At 38.9% G+C, this 16,132-nt stretch overlaps 2 protein-coding genes across 2 annotated transcripts in view; both read right to left on the reverse strand.

Moving 5' to 3' along the window:
* LOC143961567 (toll-like receptor 13) overlaps nucleotides 1–16,132 on the reverse strand; it is a 152,466-nt gene that overhangs the window by 97,120 nt on the left and 39,214 nt on the right. The gene's annotated exons all lie outside the window — the stretch shown is intronic.
* The window catches only part of LOC143961565 (uncharacterized), an 82,468-nt gene that overhangs the window by 45,613 nt on the left and 20,723 nt on the right, over nucleotides 1–16,132 (reverse strand). The window contains exon 5 of the mRNA XM_077470873.1: nucleotides 7,728–7,895. Within this exon, the coding sequence (XP_077326999.1) occupies nucleotides 7,728–7,895 (168 nt within the window). The remainder of the gene's footprint in view (nucleotides 1–7,727; nucleotides 7,896–16,132) is intronic.

Genomic DNA, 16,132 nt, shown 5'->3' on the forward strand with positions numbered 1-16,132 from the left:
AGAAGAGGTTCTTAGTCACTGGTGCATTCTGGGAGATATATATAATATATATATGTGTGTGTGTGTGTGTGTGTGTGTGTGTGTGTGTGTGTGTGTGTGTGTGTGTGTGTGTGTGTGTGTGTGAAGGGCCGTGTGCTTGCTTTCTCTTACCTTAGGCCCTCCTGGCCTGGGGAAGTGCTGCTAAAGTTAGCTCTGCAAGTAGGCCCAGAAGCCTTTCTGGGGCCTACTAATCCTGAGTTGGTCCTTAGGCTGTCTTGCCCGACGTGGAAGAAGCCAAGCCGAGTTGAGAAGATCCGGGGAGGACCCTTGCTGTAGAGAGCCAGGATGAAGGCTGGTCTCTCAGGAGGGCCTGGTGACTTGTTTGGAGGACACACCTACATCTAAAAGGTACTTACAGTGTTGCACGGACTGTGAAGCTGGATCTTGTTCTACATTTGAAAACATGTTTGCAGTATTACCGAGTCGGCCTAAAGGTTCTGGTACTATGAAGATATACTTTTTCTGGATCCAAGGAGTCTGTAAGTGATCTTCTACTGGTCTCTGAGACCTCTAACCCTCCTTCTTTCAAGTTCTTTCTTAAAGCTTTGAAAATATCAAAAGTGACTGGCATCCAACTTCTGTTCCAAACTCCCCATTAGAGCCATGGATTCAGCCCTGGGGTAAATGCTAGCTCTCCCCCTGCATCTTCTTTATTTACATTGTTATTTTTATTTTTAGTTCCATTTCTATTTTTATTTTTATTTATATTTTCACTCTCTCATTATCCTTACACTCACTTCCCTCTAAACTGTAGATCTGTTTGGTAATTACCTTCCTAGCAGTTATCACTTCCATAGGCACATTCATTTTGAGGGATTTCACTTTTGTGCAAAATTCTAAATGTATTATTTTTCTGTTTGGTGTTATTGTGAACCCTTTCGTTTTGCAGCACCTGTGAATACACTCCCATTTGTTTACACATATACAGTTCTTCCTACTTACTCCCAGTAGCGCAAAGGCCTTCATTCTCTTTACATGCAACACTGTACCCAAATTAAATTTATATCATTATTTTCACACCAGTAGAGCTTTCTTTTGTTGGTATTTGATCACCACTGGGTTTTTTATGTTTTATTTTATAGATGTAAAAAAGACCTAAAATTAATATATATATATATATATATATATATATATATATATATATATATATATATATATATATATATATATATATATTTTTTTTTCTGTTATAAAACATTTATATATATCTATATATCTATATTTATATATGTGAAAATAGGGAAATTAAAAAATTTTAAATCTGAAAATTCAGAAATTAAAAAATCCCCAAAAATATGAAAATAGGAAAAAAAATCCAAACATTCGAAAAGAAAGGAAATCCGAAATAATAACTAACTAATAACTAACTATTAAATTATAGGTATTGGAATTTCTTTTCAAATTTGGCTGTTAGTGAACGTAATGAATATGAATTTATCTGAAGTTACAAATTATCCGAAATAACAAATGCTGCATATTAACAAATGGAATGTAATGAATGAATAATAATAAATAATAATACAATGTTTATTATATTATTATTATTATTATTTATTATTATTAATTTGTTACATTCCATTTGTTTAGATGCGGCATCCATTATTTCAGATAATTCGTAACTTCAGATGAATTCGTATTCGTTATGTTTACTAACAGCCAAATTTGAAAGAAAATCCCAATACCTATAATTTAATAGTTAGTAATAGTTATCATTAGTTAGTTTGTTATTATTTAAAATTTTCAGGTTTTCAGAATTTCAGAATTTCGTTCTTATTTTAAGATTTTCATTCTTATTTTCGGCTTTTCATAGTTTCTAATTTTTGGATTTTCAAGTGACTGAATTTTACGAATTTTTGAAATCTCCAAAATTTCGAATTTAAGAATTTTCGAATTTCGGAAAAATTTGTTAAATATGTTTTCGTTAATTCAAATATTTCCAAATGTGTCGAATTTTGAATTTAGTCTAAAACCGAATTTGGAACGAAACCAATTGCACATGTCTATTCACTAGCTGTATATAAACTTTGAGTGGTTGGCAGATGGTTAAATGAGACCTGTATTGAGATATGTTTTTTTTTTTTAATCAACAGATACATTTTTATTGAATAGAACACAAGGTCATACATGGTAGAGTTGCATAGGTATACAATCCATAGAAAACAGGAGTTGCAATCCTCATAACAATAACAGCGTCTCGTGTGCATGGGGCCTTAATGAATAGTAGTAACTGTATCACCAACTTATCTATCAAAGGACTGGGAAGCATGATATAATACCCCAAGTTCCAAGCACTCTTGGAAAGAAAAGTGCAAACAATTGAACAGAGCGACAAACAAAGAAAAGAGAGGGAAAGAAAAATGAAAGGGAAAAACAAAACAAAAAGGGGAATCGGTACAACTGGTAGGATACTGAAGTTACTTTGTTTACATAAGGCAAATCACTCTCCGAAAGGCCACTTATAGCCTCATACGGTCACTTAAAGTTGATTTTCTGCACTATCTAGCCCATTCGTAATCTGTCTAGAGCCAGCTGCCATCTCTGGGGAGTTTATAAATTCTCTGTTTATACATTTTTTAGGCAATTAACTATGATAGTAGGTGTTTTTTTCTTGGTTAAGGATAGTATTAACTATTTGGATCCACTGTGCCTCTGTCAGGACCTGTGCCGAAAGCCAAAATCAGGCAATCAGCTTCCTAGCTAGGTTTAAGAGCCTCGTGAGGGCGATATACACTAGAGGGGGTACATTTCCTCAGTGAGACTCCCCAACAGACACGTCAATGGGTTCACCGTCAACTGAACCTGGTGTACACAGGTTAATTTTGGTGACAATTCTGCTCCAATATTGCACCAACTTGGGGTATCTCCAGAACATGTGGATGAGGTCAACCAGATGAGCCTGACATTTCGGACATATGGAATTCTCTTGTCTACCCCATTCATGTAGCTGTACAGGTGTACGATAAACTCGGTGCAATATAAACAGGTGCAGATACCGATACCTACGGTCCCACTCCAAGAATCTGATCCCACTGTTCACCATCAATGGGACCAACATCTCTCTCCCAGCCCTCCATGCAGGGTAAACGTTCAAGGGTTTGTATATGTGATAGTAGATGGGTATAAATTCTAAAGATGATATTTTTTTTCTCAGGGTCAGTGTATATGGACCCCAAGAACGTGGAGTCCTCTAACTTCAGATTAGTGTGTCTATGCTGGCAACGCATAGCATGCTGTAGCTGTATGTACTGGTAATGATAAACTGTCAGCCAATGGAATTCCCTCAGAAGTTAAGTATATGGTTTTATGACATAATAATTTAGTACTTGATTGAAGAATCTAATCCCTACTCTTTCCCAGATTGGGTGTTTAAAAACTTTAGCTCAATCTGTATAAAAGCGGTTCTGCCAAAAGGGCATTTGATGAAAAAACCCAGTCAGTCCCAATTTATTCTTGACCCCTTTCCAGATTTTCATTAATAGCTGAACTGTGGGGCAATGAGATGAGACTATGGGGAGGCCCATTTCCATATGGGATAGGGCTGTGTACCCTGTATCAGGGTCAAGGAGTAGAACCCTAGAGGAGCCTGCAGCAGTGGAGGCCCGTCCATAGGGGGCGCCAGTAGCCAATAGCTGCCCTAGCGTCGTTTTTTGTCCGTCGGACACACTGTACAAGGGCCTCGGCTATGGAATGCTCTGCCAATCAACATCCACCTGGAAGAAAATCACCTGGCTTTTAGGAAAAAACTCAAGACCTTCCTCTTTTAGCAGATGATCAAAAGCTCGCCACAGTGCCTAGAGGCGATTTAGTTCACATTGTGCGCTATACAAGTATTTCATTCATTCATTCATTCACACACGAGCAGATTTCTCTATAGGAACTGGGTCCGGCAGAGTTCTGGCAAAAAAATTGAAACATGTATTTCTAAAGTCCATCAGATTTTTGGACAACAAAGGTCCAATGGAGCCCACACACGATCAAATTGTCCGATGGATTTGTTCTGTCGGACCTTTGCTTTCGAAAAGTCCAGTCGTGTGTACGCAGCATTAGATGTACTACGTGACTGCAAAGAGGAAGTTCAATTATCATGCGCCACCCTTTGGGCTCCTTCTGCTAATTTCATGTTAGTAGAAGTTTGGCGAGTGTTGATTTGCGTCATATGACGGCCTCCGGGAATTCACATCTGCACTGTGGCCGTCATTCAGCCATAGCGCAGATGTCAAGTGGTTAATCGTGAGCTCCAGGAGAATAATCTGGATGATTTTCGGAAATTATCTCTGGGTGACGGACCCCTGCTTTGACCAACTCTTGGCATTGTTGACCTCCTATATTAAGAAGCAGAATACATGGCTATGTGTTTTACTTCAAATGACAGTTTGGGAGTAGTCAGTTATATTTTAAAAAATACAATGTAAAATTGATAAGGGACACCCACATAGTTGTATCTTTGATCTTAAAAACTACAGACAATGGTGTTGTGGTAACGTGCCCCCCCCCCCCCCCCCCCCAAAAGAAAAAACCATAATATTATTCTTGATATCACTAGAAAAAAAAAGCCTTTGAAAATTTGTTTGCCAAAACCCTATCAGTATCACCAGCAAAGCAGCTTAATGTTATCCTATTAAAGAAAAAGAGAATGTGCGCTGCATTTGGAGATTTCATAATGTGCCGCATCACATATGTTAATTCTCCATTATGAACGCTAGTTTACAAGACTGGCTGCTTCTGGCTCGTCCTTGCTTCCGAGCATGCATGTTTGTACTCTGGACTTTTATCCGACGAACTTGTGTACACACGCTCAGAAAATCCGACAACAGACATTTGTCCGTGGAAAATGTTAAAACCTGCCATTCAACATTTGTCCACAGAAAATCCGACAACAATTGACCGATGAAGCGTACAAAGCGGTCAAATTTTCCGCCAACAGCCTGTCATCACACATTTCCCATTGGAAAATCCGATTGGGTGTACGAGGCTTTACGTGGACACTTAGGAGAGAGTGATCTGAGATGTTACGTGGAGGGTACATCACGGAGTTAATCAGCTGATCTGCCAATGTTTTGCCCAGACATATATCTATGCGAGAGAGGCATTTGTAGGACGCTGAGTAGCAAGAAAAGCAGTGCACATTAGGATTCTTGTGCCTATTTCTGCAAGGACCGCCCGGCTGAGGTTTGCCACTAGCTCTGGGTGAAAATGTATCCATCTGCTTATCCATAACATTGTTATAATCTCCCAAATAGGGATGTTGGAGTATGAGGATATAAATTGTGCTAGACATTTCAGGCTGTCAAAGGAGAAGAGTGGAGGGACATAGATGTTTGCAATAATACAAGTCAACCCTGCTAGCTGGCATAAAAAAAAGAAAATGTGCCATCCCTGATCAACATCCAGGGAGTACAGCAACTGAAAGGAGACATCATGTAAAATGGGTATGCTGACCTCCCTTGAGTAAGCTGTGTGAGTGAAGTGGAACTGGGTCGAATAACTACGATGGCTAAGTGTATATATGGAGTTAGCTTGTAAGTGTGTTTCCTGTAAGCACACCACAGCAGGTTTGTGGGCTTTCACCGTAGAGAAAAATACCACTCCATCACCCAGCCTCCTCACATTCCACAAAATAAAAGTACACACATTAGACATATTACAAGGGAATGGTAAGTAACTTGTAGGGAGAGTTCCAGGTGCAGAAAGTCATCTGGGGACTCCCCACATCTCCACTTAGTAGCTGTGAGCAAAAGGATTTCCCAACGTCCAGGTGAATAGGTGACAGTATCTTCCAAAAAAAGGCAATTACATTTGGACAAATACAAAAAAGCAGAACATTCACCCTGCAACCAGCAGGGGTCAGTGTTGGTAAAGAAAAGAAAAACAGTAGCGTAACCAAGAAAAAAAGGAAAAAAAGGCCTTTGCATCCTCTAAACAATTAAGGAGCCAGGTAACACAGTGCATATCCATGCAGGGCGATGTTAGGGGGGCCCCAATGTCTCAGTTCAACCCTGATTCAAAGGGACTTGTGAATCCAAGTTGGTAAAATGTAGTGCAAACAACTTATTTATTCCTCTCCACCTTAAAGGAAAGACTGAAAAAAGAGAGCAACATGCTCAAATCGTTTCCTAAGGTATGCTCACTCAGCAGTAGTAGAAAATAAAACACAATTAGGATATGGGTGCTCGTGCTTTTTTAAGGGTGTGCTCCATACGATCCAGCCAGTTGGACGCATTATCGGGATTATCCAAAAATTGTGTCTCACCACTCGCTGCAATTCTAAGCTTGGCAGGATATAACATAGCATAGGTGACATCATATTTGCGGAGACACTTCTTCACTTCAGTAAACTTGGCCCTGTGACGCTTTAGGTCAGCAGAGAAATCAGGGTAGAATGGTATGCATACATTATCCATCTTCATAAGGACGCCTCTGGTTTTGGCCTGATATAGTATGGCATCCCGACCCTTGAAATTAAGCAATTAAATAGGAATGGTCTTGAAGGCTCTCCAGGTTTAGGTGTCCTGAGTGGGACTCTATGAACACTTTACGCTGTCCACAGCAAACATGGGGAGAAGGAGTCCTTGCCAAATGTGTTAAGGAGCCAGTTTTCCATAAATGCCACAGGATTTTTCCCCTTTGCCTTCTCCAGTATGCCCACCACACAGACATTATTGCGTCTCTGCCTGTTCTCCATGTCTTCCAAACAGGCTGAGTGGCCTGTGATAATCCATTGCATATGGCAAACTACTCTCTGCAGTGGCACAACATCATCCTCCACATTGCTCACTCTGTCCTCCAGGGCTGCAGTGCAGTCACACAGGGTAGTAATTGACATGTTACAGGAGGTGACTGCTGAAAAAATGGTCTCTAAGGGTCGGTTCAGGAACTTGCAGCTCCTGGCCTTCTAGAGCCCTGGCTGTGTTAGCACTCACTGTGTCCCATGATGAGGCAGGCTCTGAGTCCTCAGGCCATGCAGTCTCCGGATCCTCTAGCAGAGGTTCCTGGTGAGCAGATTCCAGAAGGAGGTATGGCATTTTGGACAGGGTGTCCTTTCCCAGAGATTTATCAAACAGCTTCATGGCTGCCTCCTTAGCTGAGTGCTGAGCCCAGGCACCACCTTCCCACCATGCTCTGCTGCAGGAAGAATGTCTTTTGGCCCCCAAAAGATGAAGGGATCCCGCCAGAGCAGGTTAGGAGGAAAACAGATGTATCAGGAGGGCAATAACAGGAAAAGAGCCTGGATTCTCAGAGGAGCTAGCACACCACACTGCCTACTCCATCAGCCACAAGCCAGGCCCCCTTAATGAGATATGTTGATATGTTGTGTGCCTGCTGATCTCAGAAAATGCTAATTGCCTAGCTATTTCTGGACTCATGACATCCCTATGAAAGACCCTCAATGGATGGTTATGTAGTTCTCTTAGTACAGTTTTCCTCTGAAGGGTTTGGACTGTAATGAGGAGAAGGTTAGGGTAAGGTAAGTGAACCAGAGTGCAAGCCATGGATCTGAAAATACTGTGCCCCAGACATAAGAATACTAATTTAAATTAAACACAAGAAAAAAAAAGGAAAAAAAAAAACTTGATGGCACATACAGTATCTGCATATTCTGGTGATCCTGTCTGCACAACCTATAAGTTAAGGTAGCTTGTTAAATTCTACTACACAAGTGTTATTATTGTGATCTCGGTGTGACTTACTTCTTCTGAAATTGCCCCCTTTCAGTTTGAAGGCCTGGGCCTTGACATCCATGAGCATAACATTCACAGTGGGCATTAGCTCAAAGTTTACCTCTTTACAAGAAAAACAACGTCCAAGGGGAGTAGCCAAGGCTTTTAGAGGCCTAAAAACTCTGAAGTTGATCACACCTGTAAGGCAAAAAGAGATAGTTTAGATCTGAGCATGACTGCCCAGTGCAGTGAAAACAATGATGTGTGGTTGGGGGATGGTATATATAGAAAACAAGGTTGGACATTACTAAAGCTGGTATATAAAGTGAATGATGCTATACCTGCCTAGACTAATATACAAGGAAGCAAAGATGAGGCTATTGCCCAATGAAGCAAGGAAAAACAGTAGGGCCAACAAGGAAAATTTCATAATTCTGATGACAAATCAGTGCACGGGCAAAAAAATTTAGCTTAGCTAAGGTCATTACACCCGAAACCATAACTGATAATGGTCAAGGCATTTGAAGATAGAAGAGTTGAATGTGACAGAACCCACTGTCACTGTGTGTTCTGGAGGGGGCTGTGGGCTCGCCTCCTACCCACAGACTATGGCCCAGCAGAGAACATTGGGGTTTAGAGGGCTATTTGCCATCTCCCTCCACTTGGAGAAGATGGTACCTCCAGACATTTGTGTCCAGATTTGCCAGTCATTGGAACAGGGTGAATGCGGTATCTGTGGCTGGGCTTGTAGAGTCGTTTATGGCTACCTAAGATAATGAGATAATATAATGCAATGCTACATCCCTCCCCTCCCCCTCTTGTTGTTGTGTTAATTGTGTTGGGTCATGTCATGTAGACAAACAGTCTGGTCTGAAGACACATCCCAGCAGGGCATGTGTAAGGAGGGACTGCCTGCTTGTCATAATCCCTTCATGTGCTTGAACTGTAGTTGTTTGAATATACAAGTGTTGAGTTTCCATTGGTTCTTTCTTGTCCCCTACCCCCTCTATGACCAGGCTAAGGGGAGTGTCCCTAGCTATGTTAAAAGTGTATGTTTGGCACTTAATAAACAGTTTATGCTCTGGATGTTTAACCCTCAACACCTGTGTGGCTTGTCTCGTGATTGAGGGATTAAGGACTGGTTATGGCGAATCTGCAGGCTGCGGGTGCGCTCGGAGGAAAGGAGACACAGGTCTGGCGGAGATGCTCAACAGGAGTGTCCGAGATCCGTCACAGTGAACAAGACTAAATCTAGTACACAAAAAAGGTCTCCATGACTAAGCCCAATGGTTGAGGTGAAACGTGTTGGACATGGCCTGCAGTCTGGGCTGAGACTATTCTAACTTCACATACAGGGGTTTTGTGAGGTGTGGGACATGGGACTTATTTTTTTCCTTATTGGTACACAAGAAAATTGTCATACTTTGCTGTCTTTAGAACCAATGTGTGCATATAGCTGAAAAACAGCTGTAAATAAACTCTGCGCCACTTACTAAAATACTGTGTGATACAAAATAAATAATCTGTGATTCGAAACTAACTAAGTGATCTCTTGTGAGCTGCTCCCTAAAAACAAGAAATGTATAGTGATGCGCTGGAAATATGGTGATAATAGGGGCGCTGAAATATACACCTTACTTAAAAAAGTGAAAAAAAGATATAACTTAATAATCATATGCGACTAAAGTGATAAAACAACCTATCACCATACAATAATGATCATGTGACAATTGCAAAAAGTTAGTAAATAGTAAAGTCCCAATTGAATAATAAAGAGCAACATATATCCAAAGTCCATACAATAATTCATCTAAGAAATTTGTGATAAACGCCATCTACATCCATTTGCCAGAATATACTGAAATCTTCTAAAAAAATAATGAAACGTCCCTTCAGCAAGGTTTGGACACGGACAACACCCAACCATGAGGATACAGTTGTCTTCTTACCAGATGGTGTTGACTACTTTAATTAAAAAGATAGTCAGCTGAGCTTGTGCAGGTAAATCCCTGCTTCACATGGAATATGATGTGTCTCTATGGAAAAAACCTTCCTCCTCATAGGCTCAAACGGGGCATAAAAAAGGAGAGCAAATGATATCCATAGTATAACACCGTTTTAATTAAAACAAAAATTTAAAAACATAAAGCCAAATGGCTGCTTACATTTCTCAGTGCCCGACCTGGCACTGGGGCTGCTCGCTTAAACAAATCGTTTCGTGGTAGGTTCGTAGTTCCTCGTTGTGTACGGCGTGCGTTCCACCGAATGCGGCCGACAACCAAAACGTCCAGAACTGTACGTATACGAACGTGACCAGGTACCGCCTCGACGTACGTTTCGTTTTCACATCTTCAGGAAGTGTACCTAGTCACAGGGTCAACGTTCTTTATAGTGTACCGATCGATCGTGAAGACCAATAGGATACACCAAATTTTGTGCGCAGCCTCAGTCCCACTCAAGGCCTAATGGATAATCCATTATTCACAAAAACATAACTTGCTTACATAATACAGTTAAAAATTCTTACTACAAATAAAGCCATTAGCTATTCACATTCTATCAGAGGGAAGAGGGAACCATAGATTACAAAAAATTACAAAAATAAATATCAATTAGATATCTTATTAATTAATTCTCATTCATTGCCAAAGAAAGGTGTACCTAGTCGTAATTTACGTGGTTGGCCTCAAGATGTCAGTCTACAGGCAAAAATATCTTATGCCACTGATTAAGCTAATAATTGTTTTTAAAATAGAAGTTTAATTGCACATTCCTTAATTCTGTTTGACACTATTCCCAAAGAAAAATGTATTAGTAACCCTCACAGTTTTTCCTTCATATATTTCTTTAATTCTTTTGAGAATTATGAACACCCCTCCATGTTCACCATCAACAATCTCTTTTTTATCCAATTTATGCTCTCAATATTTTTAATTAATTTTAAATTAATTTTAAATGCTCCTCCTATATGTGTATTAATGACTAAAATGTGTTCATCTTGTCTATAAATATATGGAAACATATCCTCTATAGTGAGATGGACTAGATTCCAAAAAGAAATAATCTGGATCAGGAAAACCGGTCTCAGTCGTTTGACAAAAAACTATTTAGGTCGAGCTCTATGATGGTGGAAGTCAGACTTTTCCTCGCAGTTGCGTTTTAATCGCATATATTGTCCTTTCAGAACTGCTCCTATCCATTGTGGATGGTGACAGCTATGTGTAGGCACATAACCATTTCTATCTGTAGCTTTGAAGTAAGTTTTAGTAACAAACTTGTTATGCTTTTTTGTAATAGTAAGGTCCAAATAGTTTACTTCCTCGTTACTGTGTTTGGCTGTGAACTTCAAGCTATAGTGATTACCATTCATCTGATTTAAAAATTCTTTAAAGCTATACAAAGTACTTTTCCAAAAAAGAATCACATCATCGATGTATCTTTTGTAAAAAAATGAGAGATTTATTCATGTTTTTATAGATGGTTTCTGATTCCCATCTATTCAGAACAATGTTGGCTACACTGGGAGCATAACGTGCTCCCATGGCCGCTCCTGCTATCTGGTTATAATAATCGTTATTAGCCCAGAAAAAATTATTACTCATTGCCAGATCAAGGCCTTTAATTAAATAATTTATCTGAACCTTCTTGAGTTTGGATTCTTTTGTTTGTGCCCACTTTATTGCTGTAAGTGCATCCTTATGTTGGATATTGGTGTATAGGGACTCAATGTCCACTGTAATCATGATGGTGTCTTCTGTTGCTACTAGATCCTGTAGAAGCACTAACAGGTCTCTACTGTCCTTCAAATATGAAGGACTTTTAGTCACTAGTGGTTTAAAAAAAAATCTAGATATTCCCCTAGTCTTGAGAACAGAGATTCCATCCCGATTACTATTGGTCGACCTGGTGGGAACTCTTTATTTTTATGTATTTTTGGTAATATATACATTACTGGAATTTTTGGAGCATATGGTATAAGGTAATCAGCTTCCTTTTGATTTAAATTTTCTTTATATAGGTCCTCTGTTACCCAATTTGTAAGTTGTATTTTTAAGTTTGAAGTAGGATCTCCTTTTAATTTATTATAAGTATTTGAATCATTTAATAGTCATCCTATCTCCTGATAATAGTATTCACGAGATAATACCACCAGACCCCAGATAGCAGGAGTGGCCATGGGAGCACGTTATGCTGCCAGTGTAGCCAACATTGTTCTGAATAGATGGGAATCAGAAACCATCGATAAAAACATGAATAAATCTCTCATTTTTTACAAAAGATACATCGATGATGTGATTCTTTTTTGGAAAGGTACTTTAGATAGCTTTAAAGAATTTTTGAATCAGATGAATGGTAATCACTATAGCTTGAAGTTCACAGCCAAACACAGTAACGAGGAAGTGAACTATTTGGACCTTACTATTATAAAAAAGCATAACAAGTTTGTTACTAAAACTTACTTCAAAGCTACAGATAGAAATGGTTATGTGCCTACACATAGCTGTCACCATCCACAATGGATAGGAGCAGTTCCGAAAGGACAATATATGCAATTAAAATGCAACTGCGAGGAAGAGTCTGACTTCCACTCACAGGCTCAGATATTAACAAGTAGGTTCTTAGAAAAAGGTTACTCTCAAAAAACCCTAGAGAAGGTTGTAACACAGGTATCCCAGATGGATAGACAAACATTATTGGTATCAAAAGCCAAATCAGAGCACCAAGGGACCACAGCCTTTGTGACAGGGTTCAATAGACAGTACAGACAAGTGGAAACCATTTTTAAAAAATATTGGCCCATTTTGCAGCAAGATAAGGACCTAGCATCTATAATTTCACAAAACCCTACATTTACAGAAGGGCACCAAGTTTGAGACACCAAATAGCCCGCAATGTCCCAGATCCCCCAAAAAAGTTGTCAACTTTTCTGGATGGGTCCGGTTTTCATTATTGTACTAGATGTAAAGCCAGCAGGCTAACCAGAAAACCTGGCTCATCGAAAAAGGTTACCCAGTTTCAATCCCAAGTTACAAAAATGGAGTATAAAATCAAACCACTAATCACATGTAATTCGGTTCATGTCACCTATGTGATAGAATGCCCATGCTCAATACAGTATGTAGGCCGAACAACCAGACAATTAAAAATCTGAATTAATGAACATCTCACAAATATTAAGAAAGGTTTTCCCAATCACAGCGTGTCAAGACATTTCAAATCACATCATAAAAGCGACCCTTCTCTTTGCAAATTTTATGGGATTGACAAGATTGCAAAACACTGGAGAGGGACACATATGAAAAGAGAAATATCAAAGAATGAAACAAAATGGATATATAAATTAAAAACAATGTAGCCCCTGGGTATGAACATAGAACTCAACCTAAATAGTTTTTTGTCAAACGATTGAGGCCGGTTTTCTTGATCCAGATTATTTCTTTTTGGAATATAGTCCATCTCACTATAGAGGATAAGTTTCCATATATTTATAGACAAGATGAACACATTTTAGTCATTAATACACATATAGGAGGAGCATTTAAAATTAATTTAAAATTAACTAAAAATATTGAGAGCATAAATTGGATAAAAAAGAGATTGTTGATGGTGAACATGGAGGGGTGTTCATAATTCTCAAAAGAATTAAAGAAATATATGAAGGAAAAACTGTGAGGGTTACTAATACATTTTTCTTTGGGAATAGTGTCAAACAGAATTAAGGAATGTGCAATTAAACTTCTATTTTAAAAGCAATTATTAGCTTAATCAGTGGCATAAGATATTTTTGCCTGTAGACTGACATCTAGAGGTTAACCATGTAAATTACGAGAGGCCAGCCATGTAAATTACGAGAAGGTACACCTTTCTTTGGCAATGAATGAAAATTAATTAATAAGATATCTAATTAATATTAATTTTTGTAATTTTTTGTAATCTATGGTTCCCTCTTCCCTCTGATAGAGTGTGAATAGCTAATGGCTTTATTTGTAGTAAGAATTTTTAACTGTATTATGTAAGCAAGTTATGTTTTTGTGAATAATGGATTATCCATTAGGCCTTGAGTGGGACTGAGGCTGCGCACAAAATTTGGTGTATCCTATTGGTCTTCACGATCGATCGGTACACTATAAAGAACGTTGACCCTGTGACTAGGTACGCTTCCTGAAGACGTGAAAATGAAATGTACGTCGAGGCGGTACCTGGTCACGTTCGTATACGTACAGTTCCGGATGTTTTGGTTGTCGGCCGCATTCGGTGGAACACACGCCGTACACAACGAGGAACTACGAACCTACCACGAAACGATTTGTTTAAGCGAGCAGCCCCAGTGCCAGGTCGGGCACTGAGAAATGTAAGCAGCCATTTGGCTTTATGTTTTTACATTTTTGTTTCAATTGAAACGGTGTTATACTATGGATATTGTTTGCTCTCCTTTTTTATGCCCCGTTTGAGCCTATGAGGAGGAAGGTTTTTTCCATTCTGGCAAATTAATGTAGGTGGAGTTTATCACAAATTTCTTAGATGAATCATTGTCTGGACTTTGGATATATGTTGCTCTTTATTTTTCAATTGGGACTTTACTATTTACTAACTTTTTGCAATTGTCACATGATTATTATTGTATGGTGATAGGTTGTTTTATCACTTTAGTCGCATATGATTAAGTTATATATTTTTTTCACTTTTTTAAGTAAGGTGTATATTTCAGCGCCCCTATTATCACCATATGTCTTTAGAACCAGCCTGTAGGATCTGTCTGCTGTTTCTCAGTAGTAGCCAAACACACCTGGGGTCAGTTTGCAAAGGTTCAGCCACATATATCAAAAGCTACTAAATCCCAACCTTACTGAAATCAATATAAAAGAAGGTAACAAATGAAAAATGGTCTTCAATATTTGTGATGCCCTCTACAAGTATTTTGTTATACTGTTCAGACTCTCACTGCCATGAAAAGGCCTGAAAAGCCAACCCAAAAGTTCCTGGTCTTCATTAATTATCATTTGCATTCCATCAAGGGTTAGCTTACTTTTATAAATCCCATCACCACCCTGACCAGGAAGGGGAATGTTGCAGAAATTGGACCTCAGAAGAAGTACAGGCCTTTGAACTGTTGAACTGTTCTTATTTGCTCCTATTCTAATCTAATGACACCTCTTGGACATTTTTAATGTAGGTGGGTGGCTCTGGGGGGTTGGAGCAATTATTTTACAACAAAACTCTTTTGGTATACTTCTGTGATTAGTTTCAGCAAAAGGTTTTTACCTGAAGAGAGAAACCACCCCCTAGAAGATCGAAAGTTACTAGCCATTAGGTTGACTCTTGAAGAGTGGCCGGTATCTTCTGGAGGGAGTGATTTTCCTATTACCAGTTATACATATTAAAAGAATCTTCCATACCACCAGACTTAATCTCCATAAGGTTTGCTTGGCTTTGTTCTTTTTCTAGTGTTTTTACACTCTGTCTTTCTGCCCCAGAGCCATGAATAATAAAGCAGATGTGCTATCCTGGCCCTTTGAAGAAGAAGATCAGAACCTGAACATGACTATATAATTGACACCAGTTTGTCTGAAACAGATTCTCTATGGGAAAACGCACCATATACTGTACATGCCAATCCACTTCACGGGATTTGGATTTATTCAAAGATGTGCTAATAGTATTTTTGTAGTATATATACATACAAGCATCTTTTGTTGGAATCCTTTGAGTCGCTCCTCAAAGCTGGTTGAGCACCAGGGGCTGCACAAGACTGTAGAATATATTTTTCACAATTACTGATGGTCTACACTCAGTAAAGACTTCTCTAAATTATTGGCTTTATGTCCTTTCTGCACCCCAAAATAAAGTCCTCAGAAAGGCACCTACCAGCATTTTACAATTTTTTTTGCAATTCCTAACTAAATGACTTTGAACCTATATTTTGATGGACGTTTTCACTGACCTTCTGACTTCTATGGGTTTTCCAACCATCCTGAACTTATTCTCCAAAATGATTCTCTAAAATGGTTCACTTTACCCTTTAAATTGCCTTCCATTTGCCCCTAAGTTTTTTTTTAAAGGCTTTTTCAGGCTTCATGGTCTTTCCTCTTATATTGTTTCTGATAGGGAAATTTAGTTTTTGGAAGGCACTCTGTCATCTTCTGAATATGTGGATTTTTCTTCATTGCATCACCCACAAAGTAATGGCCAAATAGCAAGAGTTAACCAAATTTTGAAACTACAGTATGTCTTCACCATTTTTTTTTCAGTCCAGCAGAAAAACTGGGCAGATCACTTCCCTTTGGGCAGAGTTCACCCAAACATTCATATTTGTAAGCCCACTGGACATAATTCTTCTACGTTACCTTCTGTGATTACCCTAGAATTGACTCTTTGGTATCGCTGATTTCTAAAGATTCTGCAGCATCTTCTGCTAGAATCAACCTACAACAGTT

The sequence above is a fragment of the Lithobates pipiens genome, unplaced genomic scaffold (assembly GCF_037356315.1).
Source record: "Lithobates pipiens isolate NorthernLeopardFrog02 unplaced genomic scaffold, aLitPip1_a1.2 Scaffold_8, whole genome shotgun sequence".
NCBI classification, from domain to species: Eukaryota; Metazoa; Chordata; class Amphibia; order Anura; family Ranidae; genus Lithobates; species Lithobates pipiens.